Source organism: Nomascus leucogenys, chromosome 5 (genome assembly GCF_006542625.1).
Source record: "Nomascus leucogenys isolate Asia chromosome 5, Asia_NLE_v1, whole genome shotgun sequence".
NCBI classification, from domain to species: Eukaryota; Metazoa; Chordata; class Mammalia; order Primates; family Hylobatidae; genus Nomascus; species Nomascus leucogenys.
In genome coordinates, this window is record NC_044385.1 from 2,555,188 (window position 1) to 2,580,562 (window position 25,375).

The following is a 25,375-nucleotide window of genomic DNA, read 5'->3' on the forward strand; positions in this document are numbered from 1 at the left end:
TAAGCACCAAGAGGACCAACGGGAACTGATTTATACCTCACAACCGCCCCGTGGTGTAGTCACCATTGTTTTTCCCATTTTACAGCTAAGGAAGTCAAGGCGCAGAGTTAAGTGTCTTACCTGAGGTCCCACAGCTAGTATGTGAGAAAGCCAGAAGTCAAAGCAGGTCTGTATGCCTGTGGCCACAGCTGCAAATGCTGCAACTTCATATTATAGGATGCCCCACAGACTGTCCCAAGAATCCAGTGAGTACTTAGGGAAATGTTATCACCTTATCCCTGTGGAGAGGCAGCTGCTGCGAGACTGCAGTTCCATGTGGCAGGCACAGCTGGGAGGCTGACAAGTCCTGCCACTTTCTTCCGTGCCTTCACCCAGGACCATTTCACCCCAATATTTTTTCAACCAGCTGCTTTGGAACATAAACCTAAGCTTCCAGCCTCCACCTGCAGGCCCAGCCCCCCACACTGGCCAGGGAAGACTGGAAGAGGGTTGGGGCAGTGCAGGAGAGGGGCGGTACAAAGGAGGCCTGCCAGAGGCTGAGGGCCGGATGGGAAGGGGAGGCAGAGGGAACTCGAATGGCAGGAATGTATTTTACCCCACAGACGACTGGGTCTTCCAGCATTAGCTCCTATAGCAGTGTAATAGCTGGGACCAGATTGAAGTTTTATTTTGTGCTAAATGGAAGAATGGTCAGGAACAAATAAATAAGAGACAATTGAATCCACCTTTCAAAGAGAGCAAAACTGTCCTGAATTGTTATTAGATGGTTACGGTCATCCTGGGCTTTCTATTAAATGGAAGTAACACTGTGGCTGTCGTCTTTTTTTTTTTTTTCTTTTTTTCCACTCAAAAATGTTTTCCTTGCTTTCTGGGTTCTCTGCATGGCTTTTCGAGGACTGTACACTCTACCCTATTAAGGGCTCTATAAATTCCTGTCTATTTCAGGCTAGATATGCAGTGTGATTTTGTGGCTTAGGAGCAGATTTGTCATACAGCCTTCATGTCTGAGTGATCTGCCACATGCAGGGGGAAAAGTCTCATTTTCAGGTGCTTTGGACTGAGACACGTAGAAATAATCTTTCAAGAGCAATATTCACCACCCCTCTGCTGTCCCGGCCCTTCCCTCCATCCCCAATATTCACCACCCCTCTGCTGTCCCGGCCCCTCCCGCCCATCCCCAATATTCACCACCCCTCTGCTGTCCCGGCCCCTCCCGCCCATCCCCAATATTCACCACCCCTCTGCTGTCCCGGCCCCTCCCGCCCATCCCCAATATTCACCACCCCTCTGCTGTCCCGGCCCTCCCCCATCCCCAATATTCACCACCCCTCTGCTGTCCCGGCCCCTCCCGCCCATCCCCAATATTCACCACCCCTCTGCTGTCCCGGCCCCTCCCGCCCATCCCCAATATTCACCACCCCTCTGCTGTCCCGGCCCCTCCCGCCCATCTCCAGGGGAGTAGGGCTGCTCGCTCGGTGCAACTTCCTCCATTTGATGGGCATCCTGTGACTGAGGACGCAGACGCAGCCTGTGTCGCTGTCGCCCTGGGCTACGCGCCAGCCTGGTTGAGCGGGTGAACCCATTAGTCACAAGGGTGGGAAGGAACCCCGGCCTTACATTCACTGAGCCACTTGTTGGGATCCAGCATCAGATACTGTTTGGTCGCCTCCAGCTCCTTCATCAGCCACTCGTACTTGGCGCGGACCTCGGCGATCCTCTGCTGGCGGTGTTCCAGAATTTTCAGCTTTGCGTTGAAGCACATGACCTCCTAGCACACAGACAGAGAGGAGAAAGGGCCCTTCTGCTCACACCCAGCCCATGCCACAGGAGCACTTGTGAGTATTGTTGATGGAAAACAGGCTGGGCATGGAGACGTGTGGGAGGGACATAGGTGATCTCCGCCAAATTTCTGCCTTGACAGACCAGTCAGTTCAGACACCTCACAAGGTAGGACTATGACAGGCCATTCTTGGACAAGTTGAGAAAGCAGGTGGTAGGTGTTCAAGATGGACAAAGGCTAGTTAAGACGGGGAGCCTCAAGGAGCCAGAAAAGCCCCCAAGATCACCAGCCCCCCACCCCTGGCTTTGAAGCCTTTCAAACATTTCAGGAAGAGAAACATGGGGCTCTCTCCAGGGCCTCTGTCCAAAGGCCCTTTGCTGGGACAGAAACCCCCTTCCCACCACCCATGCCAGAAGCCCGCTGGGAAGCCTGGGTCTGAGTTGCCTTCCCCAGGGCCCTGCCTGGCGCCTGCTCGGGCTTGGTGGGGAGCTGCCAGCACGTGGGCGGGGGGTGGGGAGGAGGCTGCCTCACCTTGCTGGCGCCCCCTCGTCGCCGCTGCAGGCGCTCCACGTCATCAATTTCATAGACTTTAATCTCAAAAGGTTCCCCAAGACCCCTCTGACTGTTCCGCAAGGGGCCGTCCACCCAGCGGACGCCTGTGCTGTTGGTGGGTTTTCTCACGGGGGAAGAGGTGTCCAGAGATAGTGCTGGGATAAGCCTCCGTCTCTGAGAACCTGAGGAGGGGGATAAGCCCAAAGAGTTAGTCTTTCTGAAATTCAACTTTTTTTTTTTTTTTGAGACTGGGTCTTGCTCGTTGCCCAGGCTGGAGTGCAGTGGTGTGATCATAGCTCACTGCAGCCTTGAATTCCTGGGCTCAAGCAATTCTGTCTCAGCCTCCTAAGTAGTTGGGACCACAGGTGCACACCACCACACCCAGCTAATTAAATTTTTTTTTTGAGAGATGATATCTTGCTATATTGCCCAGGCTGGTCTCAAACTCCTGGCCTCAAGTGATCCTCCCACCTTAATCTCCCAAAGTGCTGGAATTACAGGTGTGAGCCACTACACCCAGCCTGCATTTCAATCTTTTAAATATTTTGTGGATGCAACGGATGAGGTCATGACAAGCACCCCAGGACCTGACGTAGGGCTAAACACTCCCACTTCCCACCACCCACCTCCACCTTTACTCCCCTAAACCAACACTTGGGCTTTAGCTCAGCAAACTCCCTGAGGAATCTTTAGAACTGCCTCCTAGTTTCCACCTGTAAAACACTGCAGCCTAGGGTGCATCCTCAGCATGGTTAGGTCAAAAGGTCCTAGCGTTTGATGTCATTACAGGAGTTCCAGAAAACACTATTTGCTTAAAACAGCAGCAGCAGCACTAACATGCACTGGTTACGTGCCTGGTACTATTTCACATGCTTCACACATTGTGACAAGGACTGCTAGTTCTCTCCCAGTGTCTATTCTCTTTCTTTCTCAGCAGAAGAGACCCTGGGTATTAGTGAAGCACATGGCTCCCAGAATGGAGACTAAACACTTGCATGGTTACAGGGGACTGAAGCTTTGATGAACGGATGTCAGTTGAAGCATGTCTCCTCCGGGAGACGACAAGGAACGCTCACTGCTGTGTTAATTTTCTCTATGAAGTGAACTCTGGGCTCCGAGCTCCTTTTGCTTCATATTAAACCTCACTTATTTTGAGAGGGAGTCTGACTCTGTCGCCCAGGCTGGAGTGCAGTGGTGTGATCTCAGGTCACTGCAGCCTCCGCCTGCTGGGTTCAATCAATTCTGCTGCCCCAGCCTCCCAAGTAGCTGGGACTACAGGCGCCCGCTACCACGCCCGGCTAATTTTTTGTATTTTTAGTAGAGACGGGGTTTCACGATGTTGGCCAGGCTGGTCGCAAACTCCTGATCTCAAGTGATCAGCTTGCCTCAGCCTCCCAAAGTGTTGGGATTACAGGCGTGAGCCACTGTGCCCGGCCAAAACCTCACTTTTTAGAGCCCAGAGTTGACTTGACTTGTGTATACACATACACCATCACATTTAGTTTCCAACAAAGTGCAGGCCCCAACTAACGAAACTAAGCAACATCGACCACGGGAATAAAGCAAATGTCGGTCTCCTTAGCGTCTGAGACACTTACCCTGGGAAGTGACCAGATCAGAGGGGTGTTTTTCTTTTTAAATCAGTCTGATCAAGCTAGCTGACTGTTGGCAAACTGTTTGGCTTTTGTGTGCCTCAACTCTAGCTTCCAAATGGCTGCTGCATAACAAATGAACCCTAAACCCAGCGGCTAAAACAGCAAACATTTATCTCACATCTCCCTGTGGGTTGGGAATCTGGGAGCAATTTTTGCCAGGTGCTTCTGGCTCAGAGCCTCTCAAGTCGCAGGCAAGCTGTCAGCTAGGGCTGCACTCATCTGAAGGCTTGACTGAGGCTGAGACTTCCGTTTCTAAGCTCACTCATGTCATCATGGCAGGAGGCTTTAGTTCATTGCCATGCAGGCCTCTCCTACACAGGACTATTTATGACATGGCAGCTGGCATCCCCCAGAGGGAATGACCCAAGAAAGCAAGAGGGGCACCCAGCACAGAAGCTGCAGTGTCTTTTATAACCTGCTTTTGAAAGTGACATACAATCACTCTGCCTTATCCCACTCGACACAGAGACCAACTCTGGTCAATATGGGAGGGGACTACACAAGGGTGTGAATACCAGGAGGCAGAGACCACGGGGGCCATCTTGGAGCCTGGTGACCACAGATGGGATGTGATCAGATGGGAAAATGTCTTGGACGAGAGCCGCCCTCCATCTCCTACCAATACCCGTGCCAGGGCACCGTGTGAGATGGCAGCAGAGAAAGTAAAAACACCTGGAGAGTGACATTTCACTGGGCTACGACAGCTTCACAGAAATATCCTGGCAGGTATCTAATTCCCATTGCCTCCTTTCCATGCCATCTAGCAACCTTGAACTTCCTCACCACACTGACCCCTCCCAAGGTGAAGTGAGTGTCCACTGTCAGGTTAGGTGTGGTTTGGGGGTTAGGAATACCTTTTTCCCGCACACGAATGAACAAGTGTCTTGGATTTTTGTAAAATTCTGAATGTGGGTACCAGAACATCAATCCCGTGAATGGACTGATATTCAGTTCCTGCACCTCCAGCTGAGGCTCCCTCTCCCTGCTCCTGTCTCCCTTCAGATGTACATGTGAGCCTCACTTAGGTGATGACGAGGGAAGCCAAGTACTGGGGCAGGGGTAATGTGGTCAGGCTGAGGAAACGGAGTGAAGTGGCCTGAAGGAAGTTCAGGGGCAGAGATAGTGCCCTCACATTACTGGAAAGGGCACAGGAAGCGATGGTACTGCTATGCCATCCCTGCGCAAAGACTGACCCGAGGGCCTTGGTCTGGGGCCCCATATAAATAAGGGTTCTTAGATTTTCTGCATGCTCCAGCATTTCCACCTCTTAAGCAGATGCCCAGCTTTCTGCCAAGCCCGGTCTCTGCCAGGGATCCCCTCCTTCCAGGCTGCGAGTGGGGTCAGGGCACTAACAGCTCTAAGAAAGGTATAGGGGAAGCCCCACCCTGGCGAGAGTCACGTGGTGTCCCATTGGATGCCGCCTGTCTGATCGGGGAGCCACAGCCAGGGCCAGCCTCCTGCTGATGCCAGTGGGTCGGGCTCCCTTCTGCTTCTCAACCCCTCCCTGCTCATCAGCCTGGCATTTGGTCCAGGCATGTAGAAATGCAGCATGTTCAAAACACTTAGACTGATACCTGCCAACACAGATTTACCGCATGAAATGGCCCAGATTTGACCTGAGAAAGTCAACACTGATACTTCAGTGAACTTCAAACCAGGACCTCTCCCACTAACAGAGGCTGAACCCACCCCCTCGCCCCTCCCATTCCAGGCCTGGCCGACAGCTGCGTACAGTCAGAGGGGTCGCTGACCCATCACAGTCCATCTTCGTGTATCATCTGCGGCGCTGACCGCCCATGTGGGAAGCTGACATTGGGCCTTCTACTCTTAACGTCCCTGAGTCCAGACAGAAGTCCCCACACGAGTCTGCAGATGCTGCTGCTGAGGTGAAGTGTCGGGAAACATGGGTGTTCTGAGTGCTGAGGCCTCTCAGCTCCCCCTGGGGAATATGCTTCTGCCCATGCCCAAACTCCTGTTCCCAAGAGCCCTCCAGCATAGCTTTCTGCTCCATCGCCCACTGTCTGCATTCTGACTCAAAGTGTAGGCACTAGGAAGACAGTGAGTCAAAAAAGCGCGAAGCACTAATGTTGAAAGGAACTGCAGATATCAGAGCAGAGAGAGAAAGAGAATGTGAATCAATACATGTGAGTTTGTTGACCAGGAAAGAGGCAGCTCCATGATGAAGAATGATGCTGGCTGTATGGCCTGCTGTCATGTTTTAGCTGCAAAGGCAAGTGCTCCCGTGCTGGGGATGAGAAAGAGGCAGGTTCTCCAGGGCCACAAAGCTCTCCTTGATGCCGAGCCTGGGCTTCCTCCTATGTTCTCTGAGATTCTGAACCCTGCGCCTAGGGCCACAGTGTCACCTCACAGCATCAGCACCACCTACTCTCTTTGGGGTTCTATTCTAAGGAGCTTCCTTGGTGTCTGAGAGAATCAATGACTTTCCTCCTTTTTCCCCAACTGTGTATTCAAAAAGGCTCTCATTCTGAACCTATTCTCAACTGGCTCTAGGTTGGTTCTCTTAGAAACATTCTGGAACTCTGAACTCTGACAGCAAGCGGCTTGCCTTCCTCTGGTTTTCATTAAGCCAGCGACCACTGTGCTGCTTGAATTTATTAAAACAAAACCAGGATGTGCCTGAGAACCAAATGAATAGGAGAGGTTGGCAGAGCAAACCACGGTGCCCTCGGTGAGGAGCAATTAGTCACAAGTTTTTGTGCAGCACCCTGGGAACTGAACCTGGTAGCCTGGGAGCTCAGTTCACTACAGGTGCAAGTCACAACTCACAAGACAGGCCCATCAGTCAGTAATGTTGACTCAGCACCAAGAGAAAGGCACAGGCTCTGATCCTTAGAATGACAAAGAAAGTAGCAGACTAGACTCAACATTTAAAGCACTTAGCACCCGCAGGACAAGATACGAGAAATACACAGAAAAGAAGTATGAGCACACTTTTAGGACTATGCTGCCAATCAAGCAACCAGCCCGTCAATGAACCAACCAATAATATCCAACAGTAGCCTGCACCAGCCCAGTGCTGGGCGCCAAGCAGGCTGGGTCAAGTGCAGAACAGGCCTTGCTCATGTCCAGGCGGGCCAAGGCCTGGGGCATTCCAGAAGCTCCATGCTTCCCTGAGGGGCTTCTCTTCAGGCAGACCCTCCCTCACTCCAGGGCTTTTCTGGTGCTGAGCCTCCCTGTGGTGGGAATGAATTTAATTCAGACCAAGGTGCTCATCTAACTGTCAGACTTCCCCATCCAGTCCGAGAAAAGGAAAGCAAGGGAAAGAATCCAAGGAGGTAACACACCAGGATGAGGGAGAAATGTAAGGGACTGGAGGAAGAAAATAGAATTGACATAACATATAGTGGATGATAGGCGACGGGGGAGCGCGAGGATTGGGGGCTCAGGGTAGTGGCTCGGCTGGTGTGATTATGGCATCAACTGTGTATCACGGATCGACACCCTCAGCTGCTGACATGCGCACTGGCCAGGACAGACATTCCCTCCCGACCTGGGCTCATTCTTGGCTCTGGACTATACACAGTTTCATCTTGCTGACCATAGAGGGGCTGGCAAGGAACTGTGGATGGAGCAATGGAAATCCATCAATAAAAGCAACATCATTTCTCTCACCTTATCACGTTGTTGGTCAAGAGCCTATAATGACTCCCCATTGCCAACTACAGTAATATATTGATACTCTTTTAGAGCTATGTAGAATAGAGAATAATGTGTACTGTTCTTGTAGTTCCTGGATGTTCCAGGTGTGCCTGTGGCTTGCGTTTGTTCCGGGTGTGACTGTGGCTTGCGTTTGCTAGTGTCTTGCTCTGCTTGTTGGGACGGTCCCCTCCTTGAGTTAATCTCACTGTGTTGCCCACAGGCCAGGCTCTTGCTGCTGGGAGCTGGTGGTCCCATTCCTGCCTCAGCCTCAATGCCCTGCACCCTCTCTGCCTGTCCCGACGTAAGCACCCTCCCGGACCAAGCTCAATCCCGACGTTTCTCTGCAGCCTTTGCCTGGCAGGATCCTGCTTTGTCTAAATGCTCTCTCCACTTGGGTCTTCGCTACCGCACTCAGCATCTGGCAGTGCACTCGGTTCACTGTTCTCTATTCCACACTTTTCACCCTTTCTCTCCAGTTAGATTACAAACTTCTTACAGTGGCCTTGTCCCCTGTGCCGGCTGCCTCCACCTCCACCCACACACCAGAAACTATCACCAAGCTCTAAGAGCACAGAAGATACCTGGTCAATGTTTAACAACTGAAAATAAACCCCACTGGCTACAGATTGCTCTAAGGAAAAGACATCACACGACCATAATATTATTTAAATTATCTGCATAGTCTCATATGATGTGGGCAGCAGAGAGACGATGGCTATTATCTACCAATCATCTCCTTGTTTTACTTGCATATGAGGAAACTGAAGCTCAAAGAGGACAGTTATTCCCCAAAGGTCACACAGCTCAAGATTCTAAGCCTCCTGCTTTCTAACTTAATTCACTGCATCCTGCTATGGCTGGTGGAACAAGCCCAATCCTGTGCACTCCTCAGCAACATGGACCTCATTCTTGGAGGTCATCACCACGGTGATGTTTGGTCGTTTCTGCTGTTACATGTACTACAAAGGAATCAGAGAGGTCAAGGTTATTTTCCCAATAATTCTAGTTCATTTTTACTAAGGAAATAAGCATTAAAATTTTCCAAATTCAGAAGCCATCTCAGACAAAAGATGTCTCCTCTCTGGTTCCAAACACCTCTCATAATTGTAAACTCTAGCCGTCTAGTTAGGAATTTCCTTGGAGGAGTTTTATAGCTTCTCTTAAAGAAGTTGCTTTTGATTTATGCTAATCATGTCTGACAGCCACCGTTTCTCTTAATAATAATCATAAATAAGCAAGACAAGGTCACCTAACCTGAAACGAGCACATCTCCACTGCCACATCCATCATGGAGCCTGGACCTACGGCAGCTCATCACAAAGGTCTTCTGCTCTTGGCACTCCACAGGAAATCCCATTTCTAGCACCTGCCCTGGCATTTCAATTTTACACCGTTGTCCTCTGATAGCCTTTACCTAATCAGAGGCTCCCAGAGGACAGCACTTACGAAAGCACTCAGCCCAGAGCAAGGGTGTATGCAGAGCCTGCTGCCTGCTCGCCAAGCAGTTACTTCACACGTTTCTTTTTTCATCATTTTTCTTCCTCTTTCCTCCAGTGTAACCGCCAAACCAAAAAATAAAAGTCTTGAAAAAAAAACCCGTGAAAGCCACGGAAACCATGAAATGGACTGGTAGGTGCAAGGCACTAAATTCGAGTCCATGAAAACACTGTGGGACACTGAAACACACGTGGCCATGCGGCCAATGTCACACAGTCATCTGGACTTTGAAGACCCAGGCTGCGTGGATTAGAATAACAAGTGTTCATGAACCAGGTACTGGGAAGGCCGGCAGATGCTGTCCTGCTTGTTATTTTTACTGTTGTCAATACGTTTCAATGCCCTTGGCCCTGGCCATAAGACACAGTAGCTACTATGTTAACGGAACGGCTCTTCCTTTTCAACTTGTCTTAAACGGGGTTCTGCTCCAAGTGCTGTTGCCGAGATTGAGGGGTGAAGTGAAGCAGAGTCAAAGCGTATCAAAAACTGAAGCATACCCCACCTGGCAAATAAAGACGTCAAGGTACTGACAGCCACGATGATTCCCTACCATGCTTAGAGTGTAACATCCCCACGGCCAAGTTCTGTGACCTGTGATGAGGTGAGCGGATGGGGCTGTCCATATTATAAAACTACATCTGCATAACTACACCGTCCCTTAAGGTGGATTTCTTTGATTCTAGGAAGATGAATGGTTTATAATGTTCACTGACCACAGCCCTTACATTTGGAACATTCCAGAGTTTGTGCTCATCTGTGGTGGGAGAACAGGAAGAAGCCACCCCATGACAGAGAACAAGCCTGTGGGGCAGTTGCCGGAGCAGTAGGAAAGGGGAGGCCCTACATCTGTGTCTCGCCCCATCTTTTACTTCCAGATATGCTGCGGGCACGGATCCCTGCAGGGACCTGGCTTCTGAGAGCACGTGAAGAGCCTAGTGTTGCACAGAAGGGCAGCGGGAGGGCAGAGACAGGCCAGGAGGGCCGGAACCCGGGCCACCCTGGCTTCAACCAAGCCACAGAATTGCACGTGGGGTTCTGCGTAAGTTTCTTTATTTTTTTTAAGCCCTTAAAGAATGAGCAGGGGTAATTTCTTTGGAAGCGCTTAAGAGCAGAGATGATTCCAGGCAAAATTCTCGAGTAGCTTCAGTTGTTCTTAGGAACTTTTGCCTCTGTCTTTTTCTCTCCTTACCATCATTTCATTTCACCTACCCCAAGACCTCCAGGGCCACCAGCTCTGACCTGGGTCCTCTTCTCTTTGCCCATCATAACTCACTGTCACGTGCCACCCAAAATTCCAATTAACAAGACTGTGGGCTTTATATATTAATTATTCTGGCGTACGTGCCTTTTGATAGGAGATTCTTAAAAATGGCAAAGACTGCCTGGGCGTGGTGGCTCACGCCTGTAATCCCAGCACTTTGGGAGGCTGAGACGGGCGGATCACTTGAGGTCAGGAGTTTGAGACCAGCCTGGTCAATGTGGTAAAACCTTGTCTCTACTAAAGATAGAAAAATTAGCCGGGCATGGTGGTGCACACTTGTAATCCCAGCTACTCAGGAGGCTGAAGCAGGAGAATCGCTTGAACATAGAAGCAGAGGTTGCAGTTTGGCAAGATCACGCCATTGCACTCCAGCCTGGGCGACAGAGTGAGACTGTCTCAAAAAAAGGAAAAAAAGAAATGGCAAAGCCTTTCTCCAAAATCATGCATTTCAGGCATCATGGTATGTGTGGTGGGGGCACTGCAGGCCCCGTGGCAGGTGCGCAAACATGACCGTCCACAAATATGTTTGGGGTGGAGGTGGAGGAAGAGCCTCGCCCATTCCACCTTCAACGGGACAATCTGTGCGTTATCCCACGTCCCTGAGAGAGGCTGCCAGAGTCTTACAGGCCACCAACCTCACAGGAGGGGCTTCTGAAGCCACTAGGTCATGAGGGTAGGTACCCTCACCTGATCCCTCAACAGGCTGTAAACCGTCCACAGGATCCTTGGTGGTTGAGCAGAGGGGCGCAGGGTGAGGGAATGGATGGCAGAAGAACCAGGCTTCCCCCATAGCGAGCAGGTGTGGGTCATGCTGCCATCTGCATCCGGGCCCTGGCCTCTCCACCCTGCTGAGCACCAAGGGATTCACAGCCCCAAGTCTGATGACGGCACACAGTAGGGCAGTTTCTCACAGAGAACTCTCCGCGGTGATGTCCCTGGCGGAGGCCTGCAGGGTGCCGGGCCGTGGGAAAGGAGAGGCCAGGCCTGGACGCCCCCTCCCCACGGGCACGGGACAGCCTGGCAGTGGGGTTCGGGCAGCTCGCCCACCTGCCGCCCTCCTCACCCGCGTCCCTGTGCCCAGCCGCCTACCTGGATTGGAGCGCTTCTTCGGGGTCTTGAGGCTGCGGCACCTGCCGCCCACGGAGCTGCTGTTCTCGCTCGTGGAGTCCTGCGCTGAGGACGCGCTGCCGGTGGCCTCGCTGTCCCGCATCATGCTCTCGTAGCCGCTGCTGCCGCCGCTGTGGTAGAACAGGGCCGTCTTCCCCATGGCCGGCGGGAGCTCCCCGCTCAGCACGCTGCTGTTGTCGCTGCCGTGGCCGCTGCTGCAGCGGTGGGGCCTCCGCGGGGGCGTGATCTTGCTGTAGGGCGACGGGAGCAGGTGCGCGGCCGCGGGCTTGTCCTCGGCCGGGGCACCCCCGCGCTCCTCCGCCTCAGGCCCGGCCCGCAGCTGCAAGCCCCGGGCGCCGGCGCTGCCCTGCAGCAGCTCTGAGATGCGCCCGTTGACGGCCCGCAGGGGAAGCTTGGAGGCCAGGCCCGAGCTCCTGTTCCTGCTGAGGGACTGCGTGGACCAGGACATGTGCTTCCCCCCGGGGGGCAAGCTGGAGCTCTGGCCCACCGCCTGCGGCAGGGACTTGGTGGAGAAGCTGAGGGTTTTGGTGGTGGAGGTGGACAGGCTGCGCGCTTTGGGGCTGGTCAGGAGGAGTTTGCTTACGGCGGAGATCTTGGACTGGCTGGCCTTGGGCGAGGCCCCGGAGCTGGGGGGCGAGGTCCCAGCGCTGCGGCCCGGGCTCCTCCCCGCGCGGGGCATGGTGCTGTCTTTGCCTGCGTGCAGCCGGGAGCTCACGGAGGACAGGCTCTCGGCCCGCTCCAGGGAGAGGCATTCGTAGTGGCTGACCGTCGCCCTGCCCAGGGAGTTGGTTCTGCTGGCCAGCTGCTCCAGCTTGGCACTGAAGAGCCTGCTGCTGCTGCTGGCGTCCTTCGTCTTGCTGCTAGGCTCGTCTGGGAGGCCCGCCAGGAAGGCGGCTGGTTGGTTCAGGGGGCTGCTGGTGCCGCTGCTGCTGGCACTGTGCTGAGGGCTGGCCCGGTTCTTCTGGTCCAGGCTGGACTTTCGGATAGGGGGCAGAGGGGGAGTCCCTTTGGGCCGAGCCAGGACACAGTGCTTGGGGGAAGCCACCTTCCTCTCCAGGGTAGCCTTGGAGGGCTGGGTGCCCGAGGCTGCACCCACCCCGTTGGTCTCAGCAGCGCAGTAATAGAAGAGGCTGTCCGGCTCCTCCTGCCGGCTGGCCTTCTGAAACGCCCTGCCAAGGCTGCTGGACTTGACGCTCTGGTTGGGATGCACGGGGCTCTGGGTGGCCAAACCAGGCAGGGCCACCTCACACCCATCCACGACCCTCCTGCAGTTGTCAGTGACGGGGGAGGCTGACACCTCCCCGCTGCTGCTGCTGAGCCTGTCCCCGGGGCTGGGCTTTCCGTCCTGCTCCTGCTCTGCTCTGGTCTCGGCATTCGAGGGGCCCGTGGCAGTCTCACACCTCATCCCTTCTTCGTTGGGACGAGCATTCTCTTTTTTCACTTCCTCTTCTCGTTTCAGCCAGGGGTCCTCAAATTTCATCTCTTTCTTTGCACTGTTTTCCCTACTCTCCTGGGACTGGGCTAATGTGGGGCCTGCTTTGGGGGTGGCAGTGGGGGCCTCGGACTCTTGGATGTTCCGGGGGCTCATGGCAATGTAGGGGTAAACCGTGATATCGGTCTTCATGGGGATGTACCCCTCGCAGCTGCTCAGATTCGCCGTGTTGGAGATGGTGACCATGGCCTTGCTCAGTGTGGATATGTTGCAGCCTTTGATGGGGGCTGCTTTGTTGAAAGAGTCATCTCCCATCTCAGAGAGGATGAGCAAGTTGTCGGGGCTGGCCTTGGGCTTCTCTCTGCACACCACAGCGGTGTTCTGGAGGCCGCTGACAAACTCCGAGGCCACAGGTTCTGCCATTGCCTCTCCGTGCCCAAAACACGTCTGGGCTATGAAACTGTGGCACGACTGCTCGCCCTCACTGCCCGCGCTCATCTCGCTCAGCCAGGAGCTGATGGAAGAGCGTCTGCTCCCTGCCTCCTGGGCCTTCTCATCCAGGCTCATCTTTGGGAGGGGCAAGAACTGTGTGATGCTGACCTCGGAGACGGGGGCCATGCTGGAGTAGCAGTCCAGGTCCTCGCTGATGCTGCTGATGATGCTGACAGGCCGCGAGCCTGGGGCCAGGGCCTGCACAGAGCAGTCGCTGTTGAAGCTGATGATGCTGGTGGGGCGGCCGCTGTCCAGGAGCCCGCTGATGGCCAGCTCCTCCACCAGCGTGAACACCAGCTCGTCCTCGCCGTTCAGCTCCAGCGGCTGCTGCACCGTCACCATCGTGGTGCTCAGGATCTCCTTCTTGGACTCTGAAGGAGTAGCTGCCTGCTGCTCATCATCGACAGGAGTTTCTAGGAACCCTTCGCTCCCAGCAGACATGGACTTTTTCAAAACCTGGGGGCTCATTCCAACCGGGGGCGTACGCACCTCGGGCTGCAGCAAGGCCTCGCTAGAGGTCACGCCGGAATCCTTGCTCGAGGGAGGCAGTGGGGCAGGAGACGGCAGGACCCCCTTCTGGGTGTAGACTTTGCATCTCTGGGAAGGAGAGCTGGGTGGCTTGTACTCCGAGGTCTTGGACAGGCTGGCGATGCCCAGCCGGGGGGAGCCCATGGGCCTGGGCTTGCCTTCCATGAAGCCGCAGGAGTTGAGGCTCTCCCGGCTGCTCTGGAGGCTGGGGCTCTGCACGAGTGGGGAGGTGCTGTGCTGGCTACTGCTGCCCGGGATGCTCCTGGGTGAGGCTGGGCTGGGGCTATGGGCGGGTGCCGCGGCGGGCACAGGTGAGTGAGTCCTCTGCATCTTGGAGGCTGGGAGTTCAGGGCCTTCTCTGTCGGTCAGCTGACCTTCGGACCCATTATCTTCCTTATCAGACTCAGAGAGTGGGCTTGCCCTGGCTGCTTGGCTTAACCGGGGGCCTCTGCTCGCCTGCTCTGGCCCAAACTGAGCAGGCAGTTCTTCGAAAGGAAAGCTGCTGGGCTCCTCGCTGCCGTCGATGCAGTCCAGCCTCTCCTGCAGCTCGGCGAACGTGTTGCACTTCAGGCAGTCCCTTTCTGACTTGCTGGCTGCAGCCTCTCCTGCCTCTGCTGGCCGGCTGTCGCCCCGGGTCTTCTGCAGGGCTGGCACGATAGGGACGAAGTCTGGGGGGCCCTCGTTGTCGGTGAGCTCCTTGTCGGAGAGGGCCGTGCCGTTGGGCCCGATGTAGATGACGGTGTCGCAGGACTGCTCGCTGCTGGAGGAGTAGTCGGGGTCGCTGGACAGGTGAGCGATGGGGAAGTCGGGGTCCACCGTGGCCCTGGTGTGGAAGGGTCTCAGCTGGGTGGGCCTGCGCATGCGGCCTTCTTCACAGGAGCTCTCCCCGCCGGAGGAGCTGGATGTGTACTGTGAGTGAGAGAGCAGTTAATGTGGCAGCCCTTCCGTGGCAGTTTCCCCGGGAGCCCAGCTGTGTGCGGCAAGTGGAGGAGGCCCCTGACGACACAGGCTACTGACGGCCACCCCGGTCGGCCTCCCGCACGTGGGCCACTCGGGGTGCCATGCCAGCGTGCCCGGTCTCACATCACCACTGCATGTGTGAAGGGGAAGCCCCGTGTGGCACACTGGGGAGACAGAAGCCGCTCAGGGAAGGAGGTGACCATCTAGGCCCTGCCTGACCAGCTAAGGGCTGCTGGGTCACCAACGTTTGGCACTCTGTGCCGTGGAACAGTAGTTAGGAAACACTATTTAAAGATAAAAAAGGTACGAAACGGAGAAGGGAAAAAAAAGGCCCCCACCTCAGCAGCTGCCCCTGCCACTGAGTGGCCACGATCATGATGGTATTCTCAAATACTTGCCACCCTGCCACCATCCTGGCTTGGCCTCTGCCTGAGAAAATGAGCCCAGCGATGTCTAGCAGACTCAGTGGCATCCAGAAGCCACTGAATTGCCAGGACAAAAGCAGCAGCCAGGGAGTCACTCCCGGACGTGCAGCAGGGGAGGGGCCCTGACAGCAGGAGTGGGGAACCTGTTTGGCGCCAACCCCTTGAAGGACACAGTCTCCAACTACACAGGACCAAGGCTGTGCATGAGAAAAACAGTATTTTCCATCCCTCCAGCATTTTTCCTCTTGAGGCAGCAATCCATTTATACTCCCTAAAGCGGACCAAGTGCTTCCGCTCAGGGGTCCAGGCTGGGTGACCAGGGCCAGCACCAGGTGTCGGGAGGTGACCTGACTTTGTATCAGCCCCAAGGTTTCCCTGCCCCAGAGTGGACCCTGAGCCACGTGTTGTCAGCTCCAAGTCGCATCTCCTGATGCTGGGGGATTGGCAACGTTGATTTGGCTTTTTCTGACTCTGTTCCAGGGCACGGCTCCAAAGGCTCCCTCATCCACCACACCCCACCTCCCCCCGCGAGCTCCTGACCTTCGTCTTCTTTTTCTTCATCCTCAAGACTCTCGATGCAATCTGGATGGTGGACAGGGTCTCCGCGTAGCTCCCGGCCGCGGCCGAGATGTGCGCGATCATGGTGGTTCGGCAGTTCATGTTCCCCAGAGACTCCCGCAGCAACATGGCGAGCTTGCTCTCTCTGCCAAACAAAGTGAATTAGGCTGCATTAGCGGCCATGCTTCCCTGTGGTCCTCAGGGCAGGGCTTCAGGCCTGCACACGGCCATTTTGTTGTGGGTGGTGGTCCCCCCCCTTTTTAATGGCATACTAATTAGCATCATTTTCCAGCATGGGGCCATTTGTAGTTGGCAAGCACCGAGCAAGTGCTTCTAACTCCAAGATGGAATTCGTGCAAAGCACCTCCCTTGGCGCTTCTGTCCTGGCTGTGATGGGATGTTCCTGCATGTGTGTGTCTATGACATTACACATAATGAGGCCTTGGAATAGAAACAAGGGGAGGGCATCAGGAGAAATGGCTTTGTGACTGGTGACTCGGCATGCTAACTTCATGTGTGGCCTTTCTCCGGGTTTCCACACACACGCAATCCTTGCAACCAAAAGGAGTCCCCAGGCCACGAACCTGGATTGAAGATCTGTGGGTTTTTAATACCTGCACAGTTCCTTTAGCCAGGAAGCTGCGGCTACTTTACTGGCATCGTCCCTTAACTCGCATATTTGCACCTAGTAGCACTGAAGGAAAAGGCATTCATATTCCTAAAGACCAGGGGAGAAACACAGGAGAGTGGCCCAGCCAGTCACTTGATCCACAGCAGAAAGCAGCACTTCCTATAGAGAGGCCTCCTCTGGTGCCTTTGCAGGTGCTGTGCGGGGCCACTGCCCTGAGTGGTGATAATGAGGCCCTGGGGTTTGCAGGGAACGTTGCTAAGTCTTTGAATTGACCTGGAGCAATGGCTGTTTTTCTGTTCCTATACTCGTCCCACCATTTTTCCTGCCTTGCTTTTAAAGGCCTCTGTTTATTTCATCCACAGCACTCATACTCTCAACTGCTGCCAAATGTCACTGCATCTCTGGCACGTTCCTGATCCTGAAGGCTGAGGAAGCCTGTTTCCCATGCTGCGCGCTCATATCTCTATGCTGTGTCTGCAATGCCAGATGAGAGGCATTCGTCCCCATGTCCATGTCTCATCATCCATCCCCTGCAAAGCTCCCTGGAGAGGGACCATCCAGCTCAGCACACACTGTGGGAGACTCAGGCCACTGTCAGCAGAGAGCAGACCATTTTACACATGACCTGCTTCTGGCCTCAGGGAGGGAAGACTGGGGGGTAAGAGCAATAGCTTTTCCTTCCCATCTGGGATCAATTAAGGTGTAAGTTTGGAGACGCTGGGCTAAGGCTCACTTCCAGAGCGATGTAAGAATATACCAGGGCTTCCCTTCCAGCAAAATGAGCAGTGATGAAAGTGGCGAGGTAAGGGATATAGAGGAGGAGGAGCAGGAGCTGTGAAAGTTTAACTCCTTCAGAACGTTCTCTCTCTAGGCCGCACTCGACGAGGAAGCCAGGTCCCATTCCTGGCACACATTCTTAGCAGAGACGCTGCACCTGGATGCGTCTTGGGCTCTGTCTTCAATATGGGCAGTGGAGGGCGAGTTCTGCTCGGTTAGGTTGTGATCATATACAATCAGCTCTTGTTTTTCATGGTAGCTGTGTTCTATAAAATATTTGGGAACACTGAATTTGTAAATACTGGGCCATTGTTCTTAGGGGAAATATAGTTTGGTACAAAAGTAATTACGGTTTTTGTCATTTCAATTTTTCTTTTTTTCCTAAGATGGACTCTTGCTCTGTTGCCCAGGCTGGAGTGCAACGGCATGATCTCAGCTCACTGCAACCTCCGCCTCCCAGGTTCAGGCAATTCTCCCGCCTCAGCCTCCGGAGTAGCTGGGACTACAGGCGCGCACCACCACACCCAACTAATTTTTTGTATTTTTAGTAGAGATGGGGTTTCACCCATGTTGGCCAGGCTAGTCTCGAACTCCTGACCTCGTGATCCGCCCGCCTTGGCCTCCCAAAGTGCTGGGATTACAGGCATGAGCCACTGCGTCTGGCCCATTTCAATTACCTTTGCACTAACCTAACATATGGTTTAGGTTTCTGTGAACTTCTGATGACAAAAGTTTCTTCAATTGGTCAATATATAACCTTGTTAATAAGATGCTTTCTTTAATATGTTTCTTCGAAATAATGAACTATATTCAGTATTTCTTTAAAATAAAACACTAGCCAAGAAGGGTTTAATACTTTCCTGCCCTTGGACAACATGATTGTAAATTTCTTTGGTGTCTAGCCTCCCACCAATGCTATCTATTACATTACATTTTCTCATCATCTGATGAATCCACATTCAGCCACTTTTCATCTCTTCCATGGCTTCCTCATGTACTACAGCTGTCCCCTTAGCACTTTCCAGAGTGGCCCCACATACGGATGGGCCGAAGGCACATCCCCCTGTATCTCCACATGACCCTGTGTAAGTCCCCAAGAAAACATACCAAAGACCGGCCGGGCACGGTGGCTCATGCCTGTAATCCCAGCCCTTTGGGAGGCCAAGCCGGGCGGATCACAAGGTCAGGAGATCGAGACCATCCTGGCTAACATGGTGAAACCCCATCTCTACTAAAAATACAAAAAAATTAGCCGGGCGTGGTGGCGGATGCCTGTGGTCCCAGCTACTCAGGAGGCTGAGGCAGGAGAATGGAGTGAACCCGGGGGGTGGAGCTTGCAGTGAGCCGAGATCGCGCTGCTGCACTCCAGCCTGGGTGACAGAGCGAGACTCCGTCTCAAAAAAAAAAAAAAGAAACGAAAACATACCAAAGACCGGATAAAAGGATGTAACGTGGTGACATCAAGCTGGCTGCCCTGTGCACTTCCTTTTCCTTTTTCTGGGTGTGCGTATTCTTGATTCATTAACACTAGACCCCCATGAGCGCTGTAGCTCCTGCCTGAAAGAAGCGTATCTAACACATGGATTTTCTCTATAAGGCACATCACAGCCTTCCTGTGCTTAGGGACCCTAAATAGGACATCAGCACCATTCTTGGGGGCCATTTACAGCAAAATAACCATCAGAAAGCACAAAAATACGAAAAACACAGTGCTAAGGAGACTGCAAAAAGGACACATGTGCACGGTATGAGAGCCGAAGGCGAAGGCAGAGCTTCACACGCTCCACCTTGGCGGGGAACGCGTGCATCTGGCGACTCAACATCTTCACCCCTCTGCCCGTGTTGGAGAATGGCTGTGAAACCACTGTATTGATTTTGGGGTTACAAATGCATTTCAGTGAGTAGGTGAATGTGCAAATACAGAATCTGCAAAAGATGAGGACTGCCTGCACTCTGAAGTTCCCCGTCGTCTTGTTAACCCACTGCACGCAGCTGACGGCGGATCCCCTGGGCCTCCATGTGACATTCCCCAGGAAGACAGACCAAAGACAGAATTGAGAGAGAACATCGTGATAGCAAACTGCCTGCCCTGTGTATTTCCGCGACTCCCCACACCCGACTCAATCATATGGTAAAATGTTGATGGCGATTTTTTTAAGTCAGCGTTGTGGAAAGAAGCAGCGGCGTGTATGTTGCCTAGCAACCGGCATTTTAGCTCTCCTTGTGCAAAGCAAACCGGTAGGGCTGCTGGTGAGCCCTTCACGTGGGCCTCCACGGACTCTAAAAGATGCCCTTCGGGGAGGAAAACATGGTGCATAGAAAGCTGCGGCTTTTCCCAACCTCATGATGGTCATTTAAACTTGGAACAAAGACAACCACGTAAGGGAGGGCAGGGGAGGGAAGGAGCAGGGTGCTAAAGGCTGCAAACTGTAGGAGGAACTCGGAATCTTTGGAGGAAAAGAGAAAGGTTCAAAAGAGTTTCCAGGGCAACGGTCAGCACGGACTTAGCCCACCCTTTGCATCAAGTCTGAAGAGAGAGGAAGAGAAAAGAGGAAGAAGCCTGCAGGACCGCTGGCCACCCGCTCCCCAGAGCCAGGCGGGAGGGATGGAGGGAGGTGGTGCCTGGAGGGGTTCGGGTGGGGGGGGCCCTGGCTATGGAGGACAGGTTGGGCAGGCACAGGAAGGGACTGGGGACGGAGTGGAGCTGATGGGGGCCTGCAAGTAGCTGTGTTCATGCGTACATGTTTCCCTTCCCGCCTACACTGACCACACTTGCCTTTGAAAATAACAATTATGCTGGGCACCGTGGCTCACGCCTGTAATCCCCACACTTTGGGAGGCTGAGGCGGGCGGATCACCTGAGATCGGGGGTTTGAGACCAGCCTGGCCAACATGGTGAAACCCCATCTCTACTAAAATACAAAAATTATCCGGGCAATGGTGGCGCGTGCCTGTAATTCCAGCTACTCAGGAGGCTGAGGCAGGAGAATCACCTGAACCCAGGAGGCAGCGGTTGCTGTGAGCAGAGATTGTGCCACTGCACTCCAGCCTGGGGGACAGAGCAAGACCTTGTGTCAAAAAAAAAACAAAAACAACAAACAGACTTTTAGAAAAATATCTTTTAAAAATCAGTCAACTCTTCTTTTATTAAATAAGAAAAGAAGAATTAAAATTAAAAAAGAACAGGATAATGAACACATTTTAATAAATAATCATTTTCAAAGGCATGAAAGAGCATGTATCACTCGGGCACGGGGGCTGGGCAACCAGGGCCCTGCAGGCCCAAGCTGGCACACGGCCTGCTTTTGTAAACAAAGTGTTATTAAAACACAGCCACATCTATTTGTTTACATAGTGTCTGTGGCTACTTTTGTGCTACAATAAGAGTTGAGTGGTTGTAACAGACCCTGTGTAGCCCACAAAGCCCAAAATGCTTGCTACCTGGTCCTTTGCATAAGAAGTTTGTTGACCTCTGCTCTGGAGTAACCACGAAACAGTATCATCCCAGACACTGAAGCACCAAGCAGAGAACGCAAGTGTCTCTTGACTGCCTGACTACACAACGATCCATGGCTTTGGGCAGCAAAAACGGAAATAGGCACATGAACTGTAGGCACACAGCCAGCCATATGCACAGGCATCACAGGCATGCTCTTTTCTAGAAAAGGGAGAGAGTTTTTGTCTTGCTTTTTCTTTTTTTTTTTTTTCTTTTTTGAGATGAAGTCTTGCTCTGTCACTCAGGCTGGAGTGCAGTGGTGCGATCTCAGCTCACTGCAACCTCCGCCTCCTGGGTTCAAGCGATTCCCCTGCCTCAGCCTCCTGAGTAGCTGGAACTACAGGCATGCGCCACTACGCCCAGCAATTTTTTGTATTTTTTAGTAGAGACGGGATTTCACCATGTTGGCCACGATGGTCTCAATCTCCTGACCTCGTGGTCCACCCAAAGTGCTGGGATTACAGGCGTGAGCCACCACGCCAGGCCTGTCTTGCTTTTTTTTACAATAATACCTTGGTTGAATTTCAGGATGGAAACTACACACACACAATTCTTACATGCATGAGATAGCCAAGATAACAACTCACATTTAAATGCCAGGAGAACACAGGTACCACTCGCACTCTCAAGGACAGCACCCTGGAACTACATCAATTCCAGTAACCATCCCACGCTCTACCCACTTCACCTGCAATGTGCCAGAACGCATCGTAGAGAGATGGAGATGCTGGATGAGGGTTGCCAGGTATCAAGCCAGCTCCAAGAGTTCTGATCTCCCAGCCCTAGGCCCCAAACCCCAGGGCCCTGCATTCACCCTCTGACCACCAAGAGGCAGCTGCAGAGTGAAGAGGAGAAGGAAGCAAGACCAGAGGGGGATAGAACCACGGCTTTGAAATACATGTTGGCTATTCAAATAGCCTCCTTGCCACTGACCCTGCCTCCTTCCTATTTACAGCCAACTATCTGTGAAGATCCTTTTCTTTTGTCCCCTGAAAGGTCACCAGTGACCCTTGGAGACCAGCCTGAGATGCCAGGGACCAGGGTCCCAAGATGCCACCATCCCTGGCCCAGTGCTCCTGGCCAAGGGAGGCAGCATCTCCGCAGTTCCTTATCCCTCATGGGAAAGGCTGTTCTCAAGGGAAACCATCAGCAGCTCTGCTGAGGGCAATTCTGCCCCAAAGGGTCTCCTAGGTCTCAAGCAAGTGTCTATTATTTCTGACAGTGTTGAGATGCGCCAGACTGAAACACATACCTCCAAGGGGGAAAATCACTTTATTTTTATTTTACTTGAGTTTACTTATTCCTAAGGGACTTGATCATCTGGCTGTCCATGACCGCTTCCTGAACATTCCTACGTTTGAGGCAAGACTTTACACGCCTCCCCTCTGGGGAAGCTATCTGCTCTGCAGAAGAGGCTTTATCTTGGCAACATTCCCTTCAAGGATGCTAATGCCTTAGGGCATGAATTACTTGCTTTGGGGTACTAGAGAAGTACCAGAAGCTTGGTATGGGCTGAGCTATCCTGATGGCGTTTTCAGAAGGAGAGGTATGTGAAGTTAAAGTACTTGCTGCTCAATTTCAGATAGATAGTACTTTGTTTGTACTGCAAATGGCATAAGCAGGTCTGTCCTGCAGGATGCTGGGAAGACGACTGCATAACATTTGTGGGACAGAGAAGCCAAGTTCTCAAGTCTTCTGATGAAGGCGACTCTGGTTTGTATAATAAAGTATTGGCAAAGATAGCCGAGTCCAGCATGCATGCTAGAGGTTCTGCAAACACTGTCATTCGGCAGTGTACAAGATGATTAGTTGTCTCATCGAGGAGAGCTTAGAAGATGACCCTGCAGAGAACCACCCACTCTGGCTGAAGTACCAGCCTTTTGTGATCCAACCAGCACGCCTCCTATTATGAGGTCATGTCTTGCTTATCCTAAGACTACTGGTTGGCAGAGGTCTTGAATCTTCAGAGTACATGAGGTTAATCTAATTATTTGCTCATCGATCTCTTTTATGAAACACTGTAGAACCCTGAGGTGCAAGCAGCATCGTTTGAGATGCCTCTGAGGCAGGATAATGTGCAGGAGAGATGTGTTCTTCCCCACACCATCCTGGTCATTTGGGGCTGGCACCATGATGGCTCTGGAACATTGGTGGCTGTGCCCAGTGACAGGCAGGAGAGAAGTGATGGTTCCCCATGGGGCCTGCGATTCTTGGTGAAGCAGCAGTTGTTTCCAGGAGGAGACATGTGATGAGCATTCGTGAGAGCCCTCAGGGACATCAGAAAATACTGGATGGAAAGAGTTTGCACCAAGTGGAGGTTTTACGTTGCAAGTATGGGCTGGAGCCAACAAGTCTCTGTTATGACTTTAATAGTTAAAATTGTACACAGAGGGGGATGAAGTCTGGATGAAATTTGGGCCACATGAATCCATTGGATCCTAGATACCAGCATTCTATTTATCTGAATAAGATAAAATTCATGGCAATTCAACCTACTTCTTGAGAAAGACCAGATGTAGACAGCAAACAGTCTCAATAGAATCTTTTAGGAGAAATATATGATGTAACTCCAATTTATAAATAACAGAAGGTTTCAAGTCAAACCAATCTGCTTTGATCTCATTGAACAAGACTTGCTTGCAATGACTGAAGTGGATATAAAACATGAGTTCACTTATATGTGTCCCATGAAACTTTTATTACTCATTTATCATTCCTTCTTATCTAGAACATCATCTCAGTGATAACCATGCAGAATTAGTAGGATCTGAATTACTCTAGATATTCTCATTCTTAAGTTCTGCTCAGGAAGTGTATATTCATGCCAAGGCCATGGCACTCAGGTACGATAGCAGAAATTTTCAAGGTAATTCACATAATGACTTATGAAAGAAATAGTCCACTAATTCCAGAATACAATTCTGTCAAGATTGAAAACTCTTTTTAGAGCCACAGAGTATTAGAGTTGAAAGAATTTGGGAGATTGTTGCATTTCCTAATAAAAGCACTGCCATGGTAACAGGTGATCTGCTTTCTGCTTGAATATTTTTAACTTGGGAGAACTTACCGTCTCCCAGGATAGCCTGTGTAATATTCTGAATAGCCTCAATTATTAGAAAGCTCTTTCTTCTATTAAATCTTCTTTTTAATAACTTCCAACCCATGGGCACTAGCTTTGTTCTCTAGGACTATATGGGGTAAAAATAATCCCTGTTGCTCACACGGGCCCCTCACACTTTAAAAGACAGTTATCATGTGCTTCTATCATGTTACCGAGACAAGGCCACTTCTGCAGGGCAGTGCTCTTATTAAGAAATGCAATAATCTCCCAAATTCTTTCAACTCCAATACTCTATGGTCCTAAAAATGTTCTGTTGTTTAAGAATATTCCATGTTCCTTCCATTGCTCTTTGGATATTTAGTTCACCATCCAAGCTCACACTAGCCCCTTTCCACCCTCACAATTTAGCACTTCTTCTTAGGTCAGGCTTGGGTAGTAAAAAGTTTGACCTTGCCCAAAGATAGATCTGGCCTTTTCCATGAGCTTCTGGGAGGTAAACTACATCATACTCATTGGGAGTGCCTTTGTTTAAGGTGAGGGTTGGCCACATAAGATCTTAGGGTAGGATGGGCCATACCTGATAGTCATATGGTCCAAGCTGGTTGCAAGAGAAAGATCAACCATGTGATTTAGGGCAGGGGCTTTGGGGTGACACAGTACCAGTCCACCTGAAGACTGAGTTAGACCACATGGGAAATCAATCAATCAATCATGCCAGTGTAATGAAACCACAGTAACAACTCTGGACACAAGGCTCAGGTGAGCATCCTAGGTTGGCAGTGCTCCACGTGTACTATCACATACGGACGCAGGGAAGGTAATGTAATGTGTCCTGAAGACAATGGAAGTGTCCCTTTTGGAACCTTCCTAGATTCTGCCCCACGTGTCTCTTCCTTTGGCTGACTTTAATCTGTCTCCTTTCCAACGTAATGAATTGTAGCCATGAGTATTTTCCATGAATTCTGAGTCCCTCTAGGGAATTACAAGCCTGAGGGTGGTTTTGGGAACCCCCCAAACACGCGGTTGTCAGGCGTGACAGTGGTCTTGGGTGGGCTCTGTTTGCTAACTTTGTAGTTGGACCCTAATTGCTCGCAGTTGGTGTCAGTAGTCTTGGGCAGACTTGGCGGACTGGGGGCCGTGCTCTCAAAGTTTGAAATTTGGCTGATTCTGAGGAGCTCGTCTCAATAAGATCCTAAGAACCTTGACTATAAGAGATGTGTTTTCATTTTGCCCTTTCTTTGCAGTAACTCAGCCAATATGTACGACTTATTAGCTCTAGGTCAGAAAGGAGAAAATCCTACATTTATTTTTATTCAATGTAGCATCATCAGGAGCTAGGAATGTCATCACCTTGATGAAAACCCAAAACAACGACTTAGAAGGCAAATTAGTGGACCTTATAGACAAATAGAAAATAATAGATCCATAGATTTCTCCTGAATCAACAGACTGCCAAAACTTACATATTCTAATGAAGTTAAA

The 25,375-nt window shown here is 51.9% G+C and overlaps 1 protein-coding gene across 1 annotated transcript in view; it reads right to left on the reverse strand.

Moving 5' to 3' along the window:
* Positions 1-25,375, reverse strand: part of KIF26B (kinesin family member 26B) — a 579,476-nt gene that overhangs the window by 9,023 nt on the left and 545,078 nt on the right. Inside the window, exons 11-14 of the mRNA XM_030812564.1 lie at positions 15,911-16,073; positions 11,495-14,894; positions 2,312-2,514; positions 1,618-1,768 (exon numbers count right to left, since the gene is read on the reverse strand). Of these exons, the coding sequence (XP_030668424.1) occupies positions 1,618-1,768; positions 2,312-2,514; positions 11,495-14,894; positions 15,911-16,073 (3,917 nt within the window). The remainder of the gene's footprint in view (positions 1-1,617; positions 1,769-2,311; positions 2,515-11,494; positions 14,895-15,910; positions 16,074-25,375) is intronic.